A 19,315-nucleotide genomic window follows, 5' to 3' on the forward strand; every position below is an offset into this window, starting at 1 on the left:
GAGTGCGCGCCGCCGGGGGTGGCTCGGGCGGGGCAGGATGGGGCAGCGGCGCCTCACGGGGCTCGCTGTGGGCCTGGCACCGGGTCTGCACCGGGTCCGGCACGGGCTTGGCCAGTGTGGGCCAAGCGTAGGCCAGGCACCAGGTCCAGCGCGGGCCAGAGGCTGGGTCCAGCTCTGGGTCCAGTGTGGACTTGGCACTGGCGCGGGCCTGGCACTGGGTGTCGGGCGCCCTTCCCCAAATGACTGATCCTCAGCCGGGGCCCAGCGGGTGGGTAAGGGGCAAGGCCGTTTTGGGGACCCGGACACCGCGGCGCGGTGTTGGGGTTGAGGTGGGGATGGGGTGCGGTGTGATCCTGCCGAGATCCCCCCCACGCCCCGGGGTGGGTGCCACAGGGAAAGGGAAGCGCTTTCCTGCAGGGATCCGAGTACCGAGACGGGTCAGAAACGCTCCCGGGCTGTTGGAAGGTTGCTCTCATTGCTGTGAGCGTTTCTCAAGGAGCAGGACTGTGTTCTGAGGAAGCCTCTTTTTGCAGGACGTATTTAACTCAGCTTTCCTCCCCCCGACCACTAGGTTTGTGTACTTGGGAAATCTGAAGCAGTTCTCCTCAAACCAAACAGGTAAAACTACTTGCGTTGTAGGAATATCGCTAAAGGCTTCAGTTGCAAGCAAGCATGCAAATTTTGGCAAATTATAATGCCAAAAGGGTTTTTTTAGATACAGGCCATCCATTTTTTTTCTCAGGAAGTTTAATGGTTCATAGGAGGGGTGTTTGATGAGAAGCTTGTATTACCAGAAGGGTATCCAGTCTGCTTCAGAGTATATAGATATGTGTGGGCCTGTAGTTAATTTTGAGTATGTAACTCAGTATTCAAAGTTTCTTTAATGTGATGTTAACTACTAAAAGCAAGCATCCTGAAACAGACTTAAGTTTGACCGTTTATTTGTGATTGCATAGTTTTCCTTCAGCTAATGATTAGTTTCTTCCAAAGTGGAGAATGTATTATTTTTATACTTACTTTTAAACTAAAATTCTTCCTTTTCTCACCCTTCCCCCCCATATTTCTACATTTTCTTCCCGCTGACAGGATATTATATGCTCTATACTTAGTTTCCACATTTGAACTCTCAGGATCCCTTGGGATGTAGCTGAAGTAAACACACCCATTTTAGTCTGACTGTGAGTTGGTAGTGCGTAATAACCCTCAATGACTAATGAGTCAAAGATAATCCTGAGGTTGTACAGTCTAGTCTCTTAGTGAAAGTTTGCTTTTTGTAGGAAAAAGAAACCACCCCAGAAACACAAGTACAAATTCTTTGAGTATATGACTGACTTTGGCTGAATATTGTCTTGTATGCTTGAAATGGGCTATACTGCAGATATGTTAAGTGTCTTCTTTTTTTTTTTTAATAAGTACAGAACTCATAGGTTGCCATGTTCATGTTGCTTGCGTTTGGATTGCTACTGCGAGAAGTTCTGGCTAATTCCCAAGCTGAAAATCTTACTGAATTAAAAAACATTCCAGAAGAGCCATTATATAGCTACAAAGCTATCAACTTGCCAGATGAGCATATTCCGTACTTTCTGCACAATAATCAGCATATTGCTGGCATCTGTAAGCAGGACTCTCGTTGCCCATATAAAGTAGGTTTGCTTTTTTTTGTTCGTTTGTTCAAATGTAGTGTTGGGGTGGTTTGTTCTTGGAGTCATAGCAGTTAAAGATGGTGATGAATTGGTCTCCTTGCCAATTGGTCGGTTCCACCGGGAATTGGAATTGTTGCTTTTGAAATAGTTGTACGGGGCTCTTCCTGAATCTGATGCTGTCACAAGACTGGCTTTTTAACGTCCTGTTTTGCAAGATGTTTATCCCCCCTCCTTTTAATTGTTGCAGAGCTGAAATGATGATCTTAATCTGAATGACTCTTGCGCATGTGAAAGGTGTTTGAACTAAGTACAGTTAGTAATTTCTAGGCCTGTGATTTTTAGCATGCTGTAGTACTTTTGCGGAAGCGCCAAGAGGATAGGCAAATCAATGAAACGCTGATTTAATCTTACCCTGCGGTTGCATATAATTCATTCACCTGAAGCAGGGACAGTGAACCTGAGGATCCGGGCCGCGTGTGGCTCCGGAGCAATTCTGGTGTGTCTCAGGCTGGAGCTGCTGGGGGTGGGAGCTGCGCTCCCCCTTCTCTGGCTTTCTACAGCGCTGCGGAAGCTGATGTTTCGAGATTTGCCTGGGGAGCAGTGGTACACTCAGCCTGGAGCACTGTGCTTTGTGTGAGCCTAGCTTTGTTATCTGTATCTGTCAGAGATGTTAAAATTTTGGAATCCTACTCACTGAGTCAGGAAAAGTGGGTGTCCTGGAACAGACATATTAAAGACAAGGATAATGTTGCTGTGCATGCGTGTCCTCTTTGGAGCCTCTGTTGTGCGTAAAGAATCTGAGTGTTCTTTCTGAAACTCCGTTTGAAAACAGACCAAATCGAAAGCCTTTAATGCAAGATTTATTAGCAAGAGGTGGTTTATAAGCTGACAACTAACTTGAGTCATTTCCCATTTTGCTGTCACATAACCTGATCCAGTTATTCTGTGTTACAGAAATACTTGAAGAAACTAAGATCCTGCTGGGGTTATGAGAAATCTTGCAAATCAGATTACAGGTTCAGTTACCCAGTGTGTGATTATGTTGAAACTGGATGGTAAGTTTCACTTTAAATGTACAGTATGTTAAAAAAGAGTATAGTGCTCTTTTTCATATTAGCTGTGAAGTTAACATTGTTGTGAAATTTAGAGTTTGAAGGATGGTTCTTTGTGGAGATATGTGTATATATATGTGTGTATTTATAGATAACGTCTTTCAACATGATTTTAAAAATTTAACTTTTTAAGGAAGAAAATACTGTTTGAAATGCTTCCTGCCACAATGTTTTCATTATTCTGATTTAGCCTTGAATTCAGATTCCTAAAATAACTCTGGATTTCCTTTCTTAGCTTTAAAAAACAGAGGAAAAATGTTAAAAAAAATTTATACCCTTTTACGGGAGAATAGCTTTAAATTGTCATTGATGTTTTCACTTACATGCAGCTGATAAGTTGCTTCCTGTTTTGCATCTTAAATGTCAATAAAGTAACTGGCTGGCTCTTCTGTCCCACTTTCAGTGGAAAAAATGTTATCTGTTAAAGTTATTACTAGAACTGAGCAACGGACCTTGATTCTTTTTCTCTCTCCTTCATACATCAGGGCAAGTGACATTGAGACAGCCCAACAGATATTCTGGAAACAAGCTGACTTTGGTTACATTCAAGAGAGGCTCAATGAAATGAAAACCCATTGTAAGCCTGCAGCAACAGTAGGTATTTCTGATAGATATACTTCTCACTTACTTTTAAACATAATTTTTGTTATTGATAAAATCCTACTTGTTCTTCTCTTAACAGGGAGATTCATCTCTGACCTGTTCTCAGTACCTTCAGCATTGCAGAGCAACAAACTTGTACATTGATTTACGAACTGTAAAGAGAAACCACGACAGGTCTCTGATTTGCTTATGTTATGGTAAAACCAAGGGGTGGCAGGGAAAAGGACTTCAGAATTTGTTTAACAAAGCTGATGTGCTTGTTGCCATGGGCATTACTGCTGATCAGAGACTTGTTGCTGAAGTCCTGTTGAGATCTACACCTCTTAATTGCCGTCTGCTGCTGCTGTCAGCAGTACAGGTTATTTAAAAATCTAAGCTCCCAGTTTTATGGAATGATGATGGGTAATTGAAATCCTCCCTTCTGATGGAAGAGAGGAAGACTTTTCTATGTCTTCAGTCACATCCTTTCTTGATCAGGTGATGTGCAAAGGAGAATTGTTTTTGTATGAGGCACCGAGAAGACCCTTCCTATGCTAGGTGCCTTCATACCAGAACCAGGAATTGCATTTTTAGATGCTGAGACTGAAGAGAGATCTGAACCTGGATCTCCCACATCACAAATTAGAATGCTACATATTGGAAAACTGGGTAAAAAACCCATACCATTGATGCTGGCATCACTCGTTTTTCCTTCTGCCTTATCTTTGAAGTCAGCATCTTGGGCACCTGACTTGAAAAGAGCTGGTTCATGACTGTGATGCTGATACCCTTCAGAGTGGGTTTTGTCATCTTCTCAGCCTATCCTAAAAGCTAATTTAGATGGTGCTTTTAGTTGGCAATTTGTTTTCATGAAACCTGTTCTTGCACCTCACTCTTCGTATGTTGTATAAAATTCTTGGGTTACTAACTGGGTTGTGAAATCTGAGGTGAATTTCAGTGAGAAATTGTTATTAAAAACAAAAAAACAAAAAACCCAACTAATGATGCTCCTGTAAGTAATCGTGTAGCAAAATCTAATTGAATTACTTATTTGGGTATGTGAAAATGATTCCTAATAACATTCTGGGTGTTTTCTAAATTGATGTGCAGAACTGCAAGGACACCGCTATCTTTATTTGGGAATTGCAGGAAATGCATGATTTATGCTGAAGAAAATACTCAGGTTTTAAATATGTATTAAGTATCCTGCTGAATTGAGATTAACTAGCACTGGCTTGAGTATGTAACTGAGATTGCAGAGCACTTGTAGCACTGTTGCACAAAAGCTGATAGACTTTTACTAATTTGCATTAGATTCAAAGAAGACTTTTTCCAGAAGGGAGAAATTGGAGGTCATTGCACCCTCAACGTTCAAGCATTTTTGGCTGAAGGTCAGCGCAAGAGCCCTCTGCAGTCTTGGTAAGAATCACTTGTCAAGGCTGCTTCCAAGTTCGTTTACTAATTCTTTTTTATTTTTTTCATTGGCACTAGCAGCTGTGTGTAGGGGATTTCATACTGAGGAAATAGTTGCTTCTTTCTAAGGTCAGTTTGAGAGTTCATATAAGATAGCTCAGGTAATTACATCTGTGCAGAATGTTCTGAACTATGCTATGTGTAATTGTGTCCTGCCTAATTTGCAGCAGCAAAAGATCTGAAAATGTCTTGTAATTTGAAGTTCTGACCTTCAGGTGTTTTCTGGACAAGATGCTGGTTGTATGCCTGATCTGCCTATAGGAGGAGACAGTTGTTTTGTTGTGAAATGCCTTGAAGTTTGCACTCGTGTCTTAGTTCACACAGTCCTTGGTGATGTTGGGGCTAATGCAATGACTGAGCTGGGTATATATTCATATCGTGTTCCCAGGGAGCCTGTGTTTGGAATGTGAAATGGGCAACAGTCCACAGGCCGAGTAGGAAGAGCAGAGGGTGCTTTGTGGTAGCTGGTTAAGTATTATGGGTTGCATGTTAGCACTTCAAAGCTGCATTGCCAGTTAATTGATGAAACGTGAAGGAATTGGAGCCGTTAAGGTCCATATAAGAATTCATTTTTATGCTTTTCTCGTGTTTTCATTGTTTTTTCTCATTTTCCATTGATGGTCAATTTCAGTTAAGAATAGCTGCAGAGGAGGAAAAGACTCTTCTTCTCTACCTGCTATTGTCATCTCAACTGCTCATCCTTGTTTAGACCCAGGAATAATAAATATTGCATCTACATTCATTATTCTGACCAAAGCATGAAGAACTTGCTGAAGTGTCTTTGGCAATGCAGATCAAGTTGGATAGACCTGCAGATCTAGGCTCTAAGGCTCTTTGTTAGATCTCTACTGCCTTGATTTGTAGATCAAAGATGCTGTTCACTCCTGAGATCAAAGGCGGTGTTTAACCTCTTGAAGCTCATAACCTGAAGAACCTTCCATTACAATTTCAAATCATTTTAATTGTCAGACTCTCTCAGTTTTCAGCAGTCCTGTTAAATCAAATGGACTGGATGAACAGTTACTAAATCTTAGATGTATGAAGTACATTTGTTTAAGTGTGTTAATGACAAAGCATGTTCTGTGTGATTGACTCTTTGTAGGTTTGCAGAACTCCAGACATTTACTGCATTAAACTTCAGGCCCCTAGAAGATGAGAAGTGTGATGTTGTTATTGAAAAGCCAACATACTTCATGAAATTAGATGCAGGTAATTGATATCTTTAGTTTAGTTTGGTGGGGGTTTTTTTTATCCTACAGTACTGCAGTAAAAAGACCCCATATCCAACTTGCCAATCTACATTATGCCTTTGTGATTGTCAGGTTCACTTGTAATATATTTTTATTTTTGAAAAATGATGTGACTTTTAAATTCCTTTTTTTCCTGTAGTTCCATTGATGAACTTGGAAACTTAGATTTAAATCCTTACATTTTGCCACAGATAATAAATAAATAAATACATAAATCAGAAAAAAATTCCTGCCACTTGTTTTGCACAGTCGTTGACTCTTGACTGTGTTTTGACAGAGTCTTTGACTTTGTGCCAAAGACTCTTCTGTACAGCGTCTTTGATTTTGACTGTGTTCCTGGATGACAGTTTTCATACCATGAAACACGAGATATGGGTATATATGTCTTGTAGTATGTGTTCAGTAATTGAGGATTCTATGTGTATTGGATGATATGGAAGAGGAAGCAGTATTCAAAGACAAAGTTCAAGGGAATAAGTTTTGTTAGTTGATTAAAATACTTCCCCTCAACCACCCCAGAAAAGCCAAAACACACAAAACTAAACACAACCCTGTTTTAATCTTAAAGTTTCAAATTTAGGGGAAAAGCCACTACAGGAAGAAATTAGCTGTCTCATCACAGAGAACTGTGGTGAATGCTGTGCAACGCTATACCAAAATTCATGAGGGGGGCAGCACCTAAGCATCTTTAGGAATCCACCAGTGGTATCTGACATTTTTTGAAGTTCACCAACCTTTTTGCTCATGCAGCATTTTGCAGACAAATGTTAATGAAAGGGGGTGGTCAGGTTATAGACATACAAACAAGCTGCTGCGGGGTAAGCTGTGGTTTAAACTGGATAGTTGTCTGCTGTGTTCTGACCCTGTGACATACTGCAACTGTAAACTGGATTGCCCCTCTTCCCCTGCAGGCCAATATATATTTTAAGCAAAGTTGTTGCAGGCCCCTGAACAGTTACCATGGAAGAGTTGCTGTGCTGTCAATTTGTACCGTTGAGCAGGGTGGTCTAGCTGTGGCTCAGGAGGTGATTTTGTCCAGCTCCTTTGTTTTAGGGGAGGCGGGGAGAAATTGCTGTTTGCGCAGTATAGGAATCCTGGCAGCTAGTTCCTACCACGGCAGCTCTTTTGGGTCAGAAGCTTAGAAAGAGGGGCTGTGTGCACATAGTTCCAAAACTGGCATCTGGTCTTCACTTGCAAGGAAACTGGACTACGTTACCGCCTTTGTTTCATGGTAGTTTTCTACGCGCCGTGGTCTTAAGGTATTAGCTTAAGAAACCAAGAACGAACAAGAATGCTCTGAGAAGAAACCTGAGGAATTACTTGGGCTTTGGCTCATGTGCAAGTACAAGTTCTGTCTTGTAGTCCTGCCGACAGAGCTTCCCTTAACCCTAATAAAGCAGAACTAAGATCAGTGCCGAAGGCCTGTTTTAATGTTCCCTTTATGTCTAACTAGCTATTGTTAAAGCAGTAGTGGCTTTCATATACTTCAGAAAGCAGCTGCAGACTGTAATGAGAAATAGCATGTGAAACTTATCCTTTTCTTATGCTGTGTTTTGGCCACTCTTCTAATTTCTCTGAACTTTTAAAAACACATTTTACTTCGGATTTATTACCTTGATTCCTTCCCTTCAACGGTTTGCTTTTTTAGGATGTATAAGAAGCATTCAATCAGAAGCAGGGGAAAACTAACATATAAAATACAGGATACTACTAAGGAAAAAATGCATGAACCGATAAAAAGTAGAGCGAGTAATGTATTTTGCTAACAATTCTTTCTTTCTCAGGTGTTAATATGTACCATCACTTCTGTGATTTCGTCAATCTTTATATTACACAGCATATTAATAATTCCTTCAGTACTGATGTCAACATAGTCATGTGGGACACTGTAAGTCTGCTGTGCTTTTAACCTGTTTGTAATGGGTTGTATTTCTGCTTTATACTCTGAATTTTCAGTAGCCAATCCTTAGCTTTCTTGTGGGCTTAGCCGTGTGGAACTGTTAAGTTTTTGGATCTTGTTAATACAGGCACATGAACAATAGTTAGGTAACAGATTTTCTACGATAAACCATGTACTGTTTGAACACTACTCCATAGCTCATCTTTTGCTAGTACATAATTATGTCTTTTTTTGGTGTGACCTCAAAACTAGCATGATCTGTATTTCTAATATGTGGCATTTGGACATTTCATGCTGTTTTCTGTAGACTTTTTTCTCTGAGAATATCGAAGTAGATTTACTGAAAACTGTGTCTTCTATATTTAAAAAGAAATGCAGCCTTGCACCTTTCTAAATCAGTAATGTGCAGCCTGTAATGAAGAAAACAACTAAATGAAATCCTTATATATATCAAAACAGGGTCTAATACTTAATTCCTTTAAATAGCCTTCTTGCAGTTACTTCTCTCAATGACCTCTTAGAATGCCATGATGATATATAAAACAAGTTTTTAAGTGGGGCTATTTCTGCTGTACTGCTGAATTGAAACCATGACTGTGTTTAAGAGTAATATTAGTTTTACTGGCCAGTACTTAAGTTGCGTAGGAGAGTGTTAAACTAAACAATGAAAAACTAGGCAACTTGTAACATGCCAGATAACATGTATAATCAGGTCCAGAAATAACACAGTTCTCGACTATGATATTGTCCCACACCTGTCTTGTTCTCGTAAAATACTGGGTTTTCTTTCTCAGTATTTACTGCTAGGACAACTAATATTCAATAGAGAAACGCAAATATTCCCTGCGTGCTATTTAGTGAGAAACCTCTTTGGCTAGAAGAGACCCTTTTTTCTAGTTCTCTTACATTTTGAAAGCTAAAATAAATGTGCCTGCCAGATAAGCAAGCTCTCTAGCTGTTATACAGGGACCTGTTAATCCAGCTCTGACTTTCTGAAAAGATCAGATGTGTCAGACAACACTGTAAATTACTTTGAAAAGCAACTGTTTTTCTAATACTGCGTTGTTGAATCAAATAACTCTTTCAAATGTACCATTCAGAGTAAGTACTGTCACAGTACTATCATTTTAAGAGTCTTAACTGCTCAGTCTGCAGTTCATTACTGTGTACAACCAGATGATGGCACCAACTAACTGCTGATGAACTGTCTATGCTGATTGAAAGGTGGACTTGAGCTTATTATTAATTCTCTTTTTTTTTTTTCCCCTTTTCTTGATGTAATTAGATTTGGCCATACTTTCTAGCAACTGTAGAATCAGTGCACTGTTCTTATTAAATAGTAATGCCCTTAGATGTAGGTTAAACAAACCAGAAAATGAGTACGAAATCCACTGGGTGTTGATTTGCAGACTGTCTCTGCAAATGCAGGAAAGCAACGTTTATAAAGCACTTTTAAGGAGAGCAGATAGGGTTAGAAAGTAGTACTTACAGCTTTGAAGATCAGTTCTCTACTTCTAATCTGGCAGAGCAGCTCTTGTAATACAGATGGCCAGAAAGTAGTATGGAGTGTAAAATTCATTAAAACTTAATGGCAGAAGAAGGGGAAGGAAGCACCTCTTCAACTGAAGGAAATCTGGCGCCCTTTAGATTCTTTTACATTTCACTAGATGTCCGCTCTCTTCTGCGGTCATTTGCAGTCTTATTCTCAAATTTCTCATTGAGAATTTTTCCACGTAACTTTCCAAGCAGCCTGAACCAGCTGCAGAGTTGAAAGGAAGCTTTAAGCAAGAATCTGTACCCGGGGGCTACTGAGGTCATATTTAGTTGCATTCAAAGAGCAAGAGATGGTGACTCTTAGCCCTCAGATGTGTAGGAAATGTTACAAATTTGAAGGCGAGAGCCCCTGCTGCTAGGCCAATGTTGTAGGGAGTAGATGGTTCTTAAAAGGTTCCGCAGAGTGTTGCTGCAAGGGGGGGAGTTTTATACTGCCTTGTAGAGAAACTTCTTGGTAGCTTGTCAAAGTAATGCAAAACATAGTTTCCTGGCTGTTTCTTCCATCAGATCAGATCATTACCTTCAATTTGTGATACAAGTGACCATCCCGAAACAGAGGCGAATGTGAAACAGGCGTGTTGTGACTTTTTACTTCAAACATTACTGCTGCACTTGAATTCCCAGGTGGTTTTTTTAGTCTCAGGAATCGAAATTTGTGCCTTCTACCATCCCAATGTTTTTGTTATTTCAAATTTAACTTGTGTTCTGTTGTCTCTGGGGAAAGTAGTAGGTACTCCTTGCTCCTAACTCAGAAATTCTAATCTGTTGCTGAAGAACTTGTCTAGATTGCTAATTTATAGAACTGTTTTATTAAAAATTAACTACCTGACAGGTAATTTGAGTTAACTGCCATTGTAAATGCAGGGTTCGGTGTTCTGTCGTGTCTGTGTTCTGTGCTAGGCCGTCTTAGGTCCCATGGTGGTGATGCACATACTAACTGTGTGTTAAAACTCGTATACAGAACTTGTAAATCAAGAAGAGAGTTTTTATATGCATTTATGTAATCATTATGCCCTTGTGTTTTTCCCCTTCCTCCTAGAGCTCATACGGCTATGGTGACCTGTTCAGTGAGACATGGAAGGCATTTACTGACTATGAAATAATACACTTGAAAACTTTTGATTCCAAAAGGGTACGGAATTTTATATTTTGTTTTGACTCATAGTCCCTAGGTAGCAAATATGACAGCTTCTCAAGCCACTTGTGGATGTGGGTGTTTCAGAGGAAAGCATTAATACTTTCCATGCATGTTTAATTTGCATAATATAAGTATTCTACCTTTCAAACAAGAGACAGAGCTGTAACCTAATTCTGTGGCATGTCTTTGCTTTATATAGGTGGACCTAACTTTTGTGTCCTTTGAGAGGTGATATTTATTTGTTGGTTTCACTTCTGCAGGACTCACTACTGAAGTTAAGGGTTTTCAAATGGTACTCTCTCTAAGTCTTCTGATTCCTACTGAGCTGTTTATCTTCCCCTGCAACTGTTAATATACCTGCTACTCATCATTAAAAAAATTTTTACTCCTACCAAAAAATGTACCCATTCATTCAGAGCTCATTTTAGTCTCTTAAATCCCTTAAAGCCTGTCTTTAAACTCTCTAACTGATTTTCTTCTATTTAGTTCATGTTTGTTCTGTTTTGGGGGTGGGTTTTTTACCTCTTCCGACACTTGCATCTGTAGCATCCTAAGCGAGAGCTCTTTTGGGATCAGGATTGTCTTTGTTCTATTCATTTGCACAGTCAAGGAAGTGTTGATGTTCTTGACAGGAGCATGTAATTGCTAGCTCATTATAAGCAGTGACCCCACTGAATGAGCACGGAATGTGCCAGCGGAAGGTAGCAGTGCAGTGTAACTTCTTGTGATCTTCCTTTGCAGGTATGCTTTAAAGAAGCAGTCTTCTCATTACTGCCTCGAATGCGATATGGCTTGTTTTATAACACACCCTTGGTGAGTTCTTTTTATCCATCCACTGTGTTAACTAGATGTGTGTGTGACAGTATATAATCTGAGCTAATGAATCTCTCAAATGTCTAGCTGAGCTATCATGAAATGTACTGCATTGAAAGTCTATGCAACTCCAAATGAAATTATCTTCCCTAAAGATTAGGATTTTGAAGTTACTTTAGCTGGTTGATAGTAAATGGTTGTGTGCAATCTCCTGTGTCACAGTTCCTGAGATGCATATTATTCCTCTTTAGTGGGTGGGCACTGTGAACTTAGTGGTATTTTTGCAGAACGCGAGACCTTGTACACTGACAGACATTGACAGACTTTCCCGGTGGTATTAGCTCATGCATTCAGGCTGTAACACTGTAGAGAGAGTTATATTTCTTTCTAAATGAAAGTGCCACTTGTGTTGCAGTGAATAGTGACATGTTTAGCACAGTGCATGATACTAGGCTTTTGTTCCACAAGAATGGCAAAAGACTGATCACAAAGAGAGGTTTTTCTGAGGAAAATAACTTTTTGTATTAACAATTGCTTTTTTAATTTCAGATCTCTGGCTGTCACGGTACAGGGCTATTTAGAGCATTTTCTCAGCATGTGTTACACAGATTAAATATCACACAAGAAGGACCCAAGGTATGATAACTGAATAATAAAATTGTAATATGGAGCTGATGGCTCTTACCAGAGAAACAGCATTAGCAAGCTGGACCTAGTGGGGAATAAGGGCATATAGTGCACTTTTTGTCCTTTCCTGTGATGCTTGGGATTTTTTTCCAGTAAGTCAGCCTGTTCTATAAAGGCCTTCAGCAAACATTCGTCTATGTTTGTGAAAGTTGCCCTCGTGTCTTATTTCCATAGGACAGACTTCAGAACATCTTCCTTCCAACCCTAGGATCTCTTCCTCGTCTCCGTTCTCTGTGCTCAAGGCCTTTGTGTCCTTCCTAGTTAAGCAAGATAGATGGTACATGGTCTCTTCTGGAGCATGCTGACAAGGTGCTGTCCTTGGGACCAGCAGAGGGGATCCCACAGAGCAATGCAGTGAGCTTGCTCTTTATCGATCCTCATAGTTACTGCTGAGCTCAGATCAGAGGAGGAAATGATTGAGTCTGGTCCTTCTGATCCCTGGCTGGTACCGTCTGCCTGGCCCTGGGCTTCTCTGTTGTACACACTGTTAGGATTTGCAAATTGTTGCAATGGCTGCATTGATGGATATGGCAGTTCTGGACTTCTTGGAAGTATTTTCTAAAGAGTAGCCTACACATTATCGCTGAGGGGCACGCATTCAAAGCACTGCACAGGCATTTAGTTATGCTTCTCCTGCTGACACTAATGGGAGTCATGCAGTTAAATCTCTTTATTCCACTTGGAACACTTACCCCTGTGAGCCCAATTAATTTAAAGAGGTAAAAGGAAGAACTGTTATAGAAGTAAAATATTTTTTTCCAAGGATCTTGTGCACAAGCCATCCTGAAAGCTGCTTTCCTGCTTTCAAAAACTGCTGTATAATGTATTATACAAAGGCTCTTTTGTACTGAATAAAATAAATCTTTCAAAAAATGTTTTATTCTTTGTTTCACTTTCGCAAAGTTTTTGACACTTCTAATCTGTTGGAAAATACGATGTGAATTTTAAGGTGGTTACATCATCTATTACATGGGGAGGGAACATATTTAGTTGCTCAAATAATTGCCAAAAGTAAATATGAAAGTGTTTGGTGTTTGGGGGTTTTTTGTAAGGTCTGCCTCATAGCTAATAAACTGCTGCTTCTTTCTTTTCAGGATGGGAAAATTCGAGTCACAATACTTGCACGCAGTACAGATTACCGGAAAATATTAAACCAGCATGAGGTGTGGTCCTTTTTATTTTTAAAACAAATTTATCAGAAGTTAAATTTTGCTCACTGAATTGATTTTTTTTTTTTTTTTTTTTTTGTAACACCCAAAACATCCATTTGGTACAGCCAAGACATCCATCTGCTGACAAATCTTGGACAAATATGTTCAGTGCTAATATTAATTTCTTCTAATAAGTCTTCTAACCAGTCTCTACTTCTGTACACCAGACACTGAACCTTGCTGCCCTTTTTAAATATCCAATGGAAGACTACAGATGTAATACTAAAAGCATTTCCTCTTAACAGACACTGCAGAGCTTCTGATAATCTGAAAGCAAAATAATTTAATGTTATCTCTTATTTCTAGCATCCCCAGTGTTGAAGGCTCTAACAAAAACCTTTGTTATGCTTGCAGATTAAAATGCATAAGCTATTTTATCTGAGTATGTGCATTCAAAACTTAATGAATTTTCATACTGATTTATGTTTTCAAATCACGCAACTTAGTGGACTTATGGTGTAGCTTCTCTTGTGGTAAAATGATAATATCTAATGTTTTCATACCTGTCTTCATTCTTAGCTGTTAGTGCCTGACAGAAATGAATTGGCATTGTCATCCCCACCTTACGTAGGGAGAAACTGAGGCTTGTTTGATGCAATAGCTCAGAGGCAGAATAGACAGAGTGCAGATGGCTAGATTTGTGCCTTACCTGGTAGGCTGTCCACAGTGCATGCCTACACTGCTACATGTAGTATGTTTTCTGGTAATGAGCACATGACAGAAAGGGAGAAGTTAATACTATCTTTACTACACTTTTGTAAAAGAAAATACTTGGCTCTTTCTCCCTCTTCTGCTGGCTATGGATTGGAGACTTGGAAAAAGCCCGTTTAGGTTAGAAGCCCAGGCTCTAACCTGGTTTCACTTCTCATGTGAGTAGGAGTCTGACCTAGTAAGGTATCTTTGAAAATCCTTCTAGCTACCAATTTGCTTCTTCAGGTATGGAGTATCTTTTGGAAATCCAACCACTTTTTCCCACTATTCCTGGCAAAACTCCTACTAGTTTGAGTGGTTTAGGATTGGGTCCTGGAGCATGTAAAAGTCAACAGTAGCCTCTGTGAGAGTGCAGGAGATCCGAGTCTCCTCTCCAGGGGTTGCTTTGCCAGGAATAACGTATGTATCTTAGGTGGGAAGGCAGAAAAGGAGGGGAACTGCTCCTTTATATGGCAGTGACAGTACGTTCTGTGTCGCTCATTGTAATTCCCTGGTGGGGTGGAGGAGTGTGTAAAAATGATCAGGAGTGCAGGGGATGAATTAATTGAAGGAGAACACCAAATCATTGTCGTCTTATTTTCCTCCTTAGCTTGTGAATGCTTTGAAAACAGTATCGACGTTGGAGGTCAAAGTGGTAGACTACAAATACAAGTACGTAAGTTGGTAGAAGAAACTAGTGTGATCTCATGCTGCCTATGGCTGGTGAAAGGTGTTTGCAGGCCAAGCTACATATGCCCCAATGTCTAACCTCTGCAAAATCCAAGAACTGGTAAGGAAGGAAGGATGTTACTGAGGGAGTGGTGGGTGAGCTAGTTAAGCACTCCCATCCTATGATGCACTACCTAGGAATGAATCTCTAGAGTTAGTAGACTCAGGTTAAAGCTACTGTATGATGAGCAAGTTTTGAAATCACTTTTCTTTCTGTTTCTTCCCCTCTCCCAAAACCAGCTGTATTCCCATTGCCCTTTTGGATTTGCTAATGCTCTGCAGTAACTGTGGGTCAACAGGGATTTCTCTTGTATGATGCTAGTGTCTTATTTTATATGACCTTTAGTTTAGCAATGAGTAATAACTCAGCTTATTTGCTGCTCTTTTGGCCCCTGAAGACACCACTTGAGGTCAATTTGTGGTGCCCAGATGTAGTAGGCACTGTGCCAGTAAGAAATGGCTTGAAGAAAAAGGTCCCAAATGGTGTTTGCCTGTGCCAAATGGCAGCAGCTCCGATCTACTCAACGGTGCTGTCATGGATCATGCAGGAAGAGTGAGAAACTGAAGCAGCAGTGAGAGATCAGTGTTTTGACCAAAGCAGAAGCAGTGTGAGGAAGTTGAGTTGCTTCCGATTCCCCTGTCAATGAAGGCACTTGAGCGGTCTAATAATAGAAAAGAGGGTGGATACCCTTGAGAGGGCATCTAGACCATCCCACTTGAATGCATGACCGAGTGGTACTTCCACAATTCCCGTGCTTGTCGAAACCATCTGTGGTACCATTCAGCATTACAGATTTCCACAGCTATCCTGCGGCATCGCTGTCATCATAGTTAGAAGGGTTTCCCTGATGTCTGCCATTACAGCAGTTTAAGCAGTTTAAACTTTCTTGTTGCGGTTTAAGCCAGTGTCTTTCTACTCTCTTCCAAATGGTCAGAGAGGACATTATTCTTTTCCGTTTTAATGTATGAATTGTTCGTACACAAATGAAGCCTGTTGTAATTTCCCTTTCCAGTTGTCTGTCTTCTCTTACAATTAAGTATCTTTAGTCCATTCTTTCCTTGTGTGCTCAGGGAACACCTGGTTATTTAAAGAGAATACTTTACTTTATTTGGAGCTTACAGTCAAAGGATGGGAGAGAGTGACAGTTCCAGGAGCTGAAAAAAGCCTGCTCTCCTTATTTCTGCTTGATGCCCTATGCATAAGTTCAGGTTGGATATCCGCACCTTTAGGTGGGAATTGTGTACTTCTACATTACATTAAAAACAGTTTAGGTCCTTTATGTTGTGGTTTGGTTTTTTTTTTTTAAAGGCAAGTAAAAAAACCCCCAAACTTACAAAAACTTTAACTTGTTAAAAAAAAAAAAAATGTTTGGAACAGGCTCTTGTGAAGCTTTGAAACTTGTCTGCATTTCTTTTAATTCCATGCTGAGTTATTGCTGGCTGCAGCATTTGTGATTCTTAGTATTGTTCCTTGAAAAATCAATTCTCTCTTTCAGTATTCCCTTAAGTTAATTTTGTGCTTTCTACATGTAACTAATTCTTGCTGAGATGGATAGGCATGCCAGATCACCATTTTTTGTTGTGCTGTCTGCAGGGAACTTGAATTTTCAGAGCAATTGAGAATTACGCACAACTCTGATATATTCATTGGGATGCACGGAGCTGGACTTACCCATTTGCTCTTTCTACCAGACTGGGCTGTTGTTTTTGAACTGTAAGTCTGTTTCTTTCTCTTTTCCCTCTTATGCCACAGCTGCTAATGTCTGTCCATATGTGTTAATGAAGCACTTTCCCTTGCTAGTATTTGACTATGAATGTTTGACTTGCATCCTTGTCTAGACTTCATTTTTGGCAGTCTCTTCTGGGAAGCGAAAGTGAGGAAGCTTTCATTATAAAATATAGTGTAACTATATCATACAGGCTTAGCCTGTGATTTCTTAAGATGCCATGGTATAAATAAAATGCAGCCTGGTCAACAATTGCTTGGGGAAAATGACAAAAAAAAGAGCCTCACTGGTCAGATTCTGCCTGGGAAGTCTGAGATTTAATGGTATTTTGGTGATCCAGGTGAATTGATTACGTAAGATGTGTGTCCAGGGTGTTAAAGATCCCCCTGAAGGTTATTTATATACACCTTTCTATGCTCAGGACATGAGCACCAGCTTGCTGGCCAGGCTTAGCTGAGTGTCATTCTGTTTTACCTAAATTTCTCTAGTAGCTTCCTTTTAAACATATTTTCATAGAATCATGGAATAGTTTGGTTGGAAGGAACCTTTAAAGGTCATCTAGTCCAACCCCCCTGCCGTGGGCAGGGACATCTTCAACTAGATCAGGTTGCTCAGAGCCACGTCCAACCTGACCTGGAATGTCTCCAGGGATGGGGCATCCACCACCTCTCTGGGCAACCTGTGCCAGTGCTTCACCACCCTCAGTGTAAAAAATTTCTTCCTGATATCTAGTCTAAATCTACCCCCTTTAGTTTAAAGCCATTCCCCCTTGTCCTGTTGCAACAGGCATTACTAAAAACTCTGTCCCCATCTTTCTTATAAGCCCCCTTTAAGTACTGAGAGGCTGCAATAAGGTCTCCCCGAAGCCTTCTCTTCTCCAGGCTGAACAACCCCAACTCTCTCAGCCTTTCTGCATAGGAGGGGTGCTCCAGACCTCTGTTGATTTTTGTGGCCAAATTATGTTGCAAAGTATGGTTGTTAATAGATAATCCAGTTCTATAGAACTGAACTAAAATGCTGCACACTTCTCAGAAGAGCACTGAATTCTCCATCCTGGGAAATTCTGCTTGAAGCCTCTGCTGTGGGAAGGCTGCGGAGCTGGTGCTTTGCAGCATAATCTTGGCTTGAGAGCATTTTGTCCAGTCTCCAAATAAGTTCAGAAACCCATGCCCAAGAGCTGCTGCAGCTGGACAGGGGCATGCTTGACATGCAGATGTGCCTCAGACTGTCTCCTAGGCCATGTCTTAAGAACAGATGGCAGCCCTTGTTGTTTTCAGCGGAGTAGAATTTGTCCATGGTTTCGGAGCCTTAGAACTGGATGACAAACACTTTGGCCTGAAGTTTTTTTTTCCTGTTTCACCCTGGTAAACTTCAGCACAGTCTCTGTAGGTAAATATGACTTTTCTGCCTGTCCCTAGATATAATTGTGAAGATGAACGTTGTTACCTGGATTTGGCAAGGCTGAGAGGCATTCACTACATCACTTGGCGAAAAAGGAATAAAGTATTCCCTCAAGATCAGGTAAGGATGGCCACTGCTGGAAGGGTGGGTGCTGTAACGTGAAGCATTTAAAGGTTAGCTTGTTTTACCTATCTGTGTTCTGATACTTGAAATATGGTTTTCATTCTTTAGACCAAATTAACTTCCCTGTTGTGAGTAAGAAATCATTTGATATTAATGGCTGAGGGAAGAAGAGAAATGAAATTAATTGGCCATTAATCCAAGCCATCCGTAGCGTTGCTGTTATGCAGTTACTTTGCTGACTCTCTTGCCTCAGAGCAGATCAGTGGATCAGAAATAATAAATTAAACTGGCAGATGCTCGACTTTTTTTTTTTTTCTCCTTGCTTTTTGAATGGAAGATGTACTGAATTCTTTTTCTGTCTAAAAGGCCTTATTTCATTTTCCTAGGGACACCACCCAACGCTGGGAGAACATCCAAAATTTACAAACTACTCCTTTGATGTGGAAGAATTTATGTACTTGGTGCTTCTGGCTGCAAATCATGTTTCACAGCATTCCAAGTGGCCATTTAGGGTAAAACATGATGAATTCTAAATTAGACTTCTGACTGAAATATTATTTTTAAATAATGCTCCATAAAAATATTGTAACAACATAAAGCAAAATGCTGGTGTGAAATGCGTAAACCTCTACGAGGGAAATAACCCATTATTAACTTGTCAAACCACTTCTTAGCACCATACCTTATCTTTATAATACCTCTCTTTAATTCTGGGAGGTTTTGATATGTAAAAACTACTTTTCGGAACTCTTTTTGGTTTTTGCACTGTATTTTTGCATTCCAAATTCTGAAATACTTGTCGTTAATACAAAGATATGTCCATCCATTTCATATAAGATTTTATCAGTTTCATGTAAGATTTTCTTGTAATAATTTATGCCTACTATTATGTGAGGAAATGCTAGAGGATGGAGAGTGTTACAGCTTGGTTTCTCAGTATAGTCTCTCTGGGAATGAAATAGGCCTGTTGGAGCTCCTCAGTTCCTCTTTTTAAGAAGCTGGATGCTTTTATACTGTAGTCCTGCACCTGTAAGTGAAAATCTGAATAGGAATTGCCTTCTTGTTGTAAGACACTGCCCAGCATGTCATTTGCAGTCGAGTTACATGGCGCAGTGGTTCCAGGATGGCCGGTTAGGTCCTTTCCGTCATCATCCATGTCATTGCTGTGCTTGTCTCTGTATTGTTTCTAGGTTCGAAGATCTTCCTTTGTAAAATAGTGGTTGTAAGAATGAAGTGGTTAAGCGAGCTTTAACTTCTGTTGTTTGATTCAACAGACACTGCA

At 40.2% G+C, this 19,315-nt stretch overlaps 1 protein-coding gene across 1 annotated transcript; it reads left to right on the forward strand.

Annotated features, from left to right (window-relative positions):
- Window positions 1-577: 577 nt before the first annotated feature.
- Window positions 578-18,849, forward strand: EOGT (EGF domain specific O-linked N-acetylglucosamine transferase). Its single transcript, XM_009284377.2, has 16 exons — window positions 578-618; window positions 1,419-1,643; window positions 2,598-2,698; window positions 3,241-3,349; window positions 3,438-3,532; window positions 4,652-4,756; window positions 5,913-6,019; window positions 7,845-7,948; window positions 10,554-10,646; window positions 11,394-11,465; window positions 12,015-12,101; window positions 13,247-13,315; window positions 14,664-14,725; window positions 16,377-16,496; window positions 17,928-18,030; window positions 18,420-18,849. Exons 2-16 carry the CDS (start codon window positions 1,434-1,436, stop codon window positions 18,564-18,566), a joined length of 1,584 nt encoding a protein of 527 aa, XP_009282652.1. The 5' UTR covers window positions 578-618; window positions 1,419-1,433; the 3' UTR covers window positions 18,567-18,849.
- The last annotated feature ends 466 nt before the right edge of the window (window positions 18,850-19,315 follow it).

The sequence above is a fragment of the Aptenodytes forsteri genome, unplaced genomic scaffold (genome assembly GCF_000699145.1).
Source record: "Aptenodytes forsteri isolate BGI_AS27 unplaced genomic scaffold, ASM69914v1 Scaffold53, whole genome shotgun sequence".
Lineage (NCBI taxonomy): Eukaryota > Metazoa > Chordata > Aves > Sphenisciformes > Spheniscidae > Aptenodytes > Aptenodytes forsteri.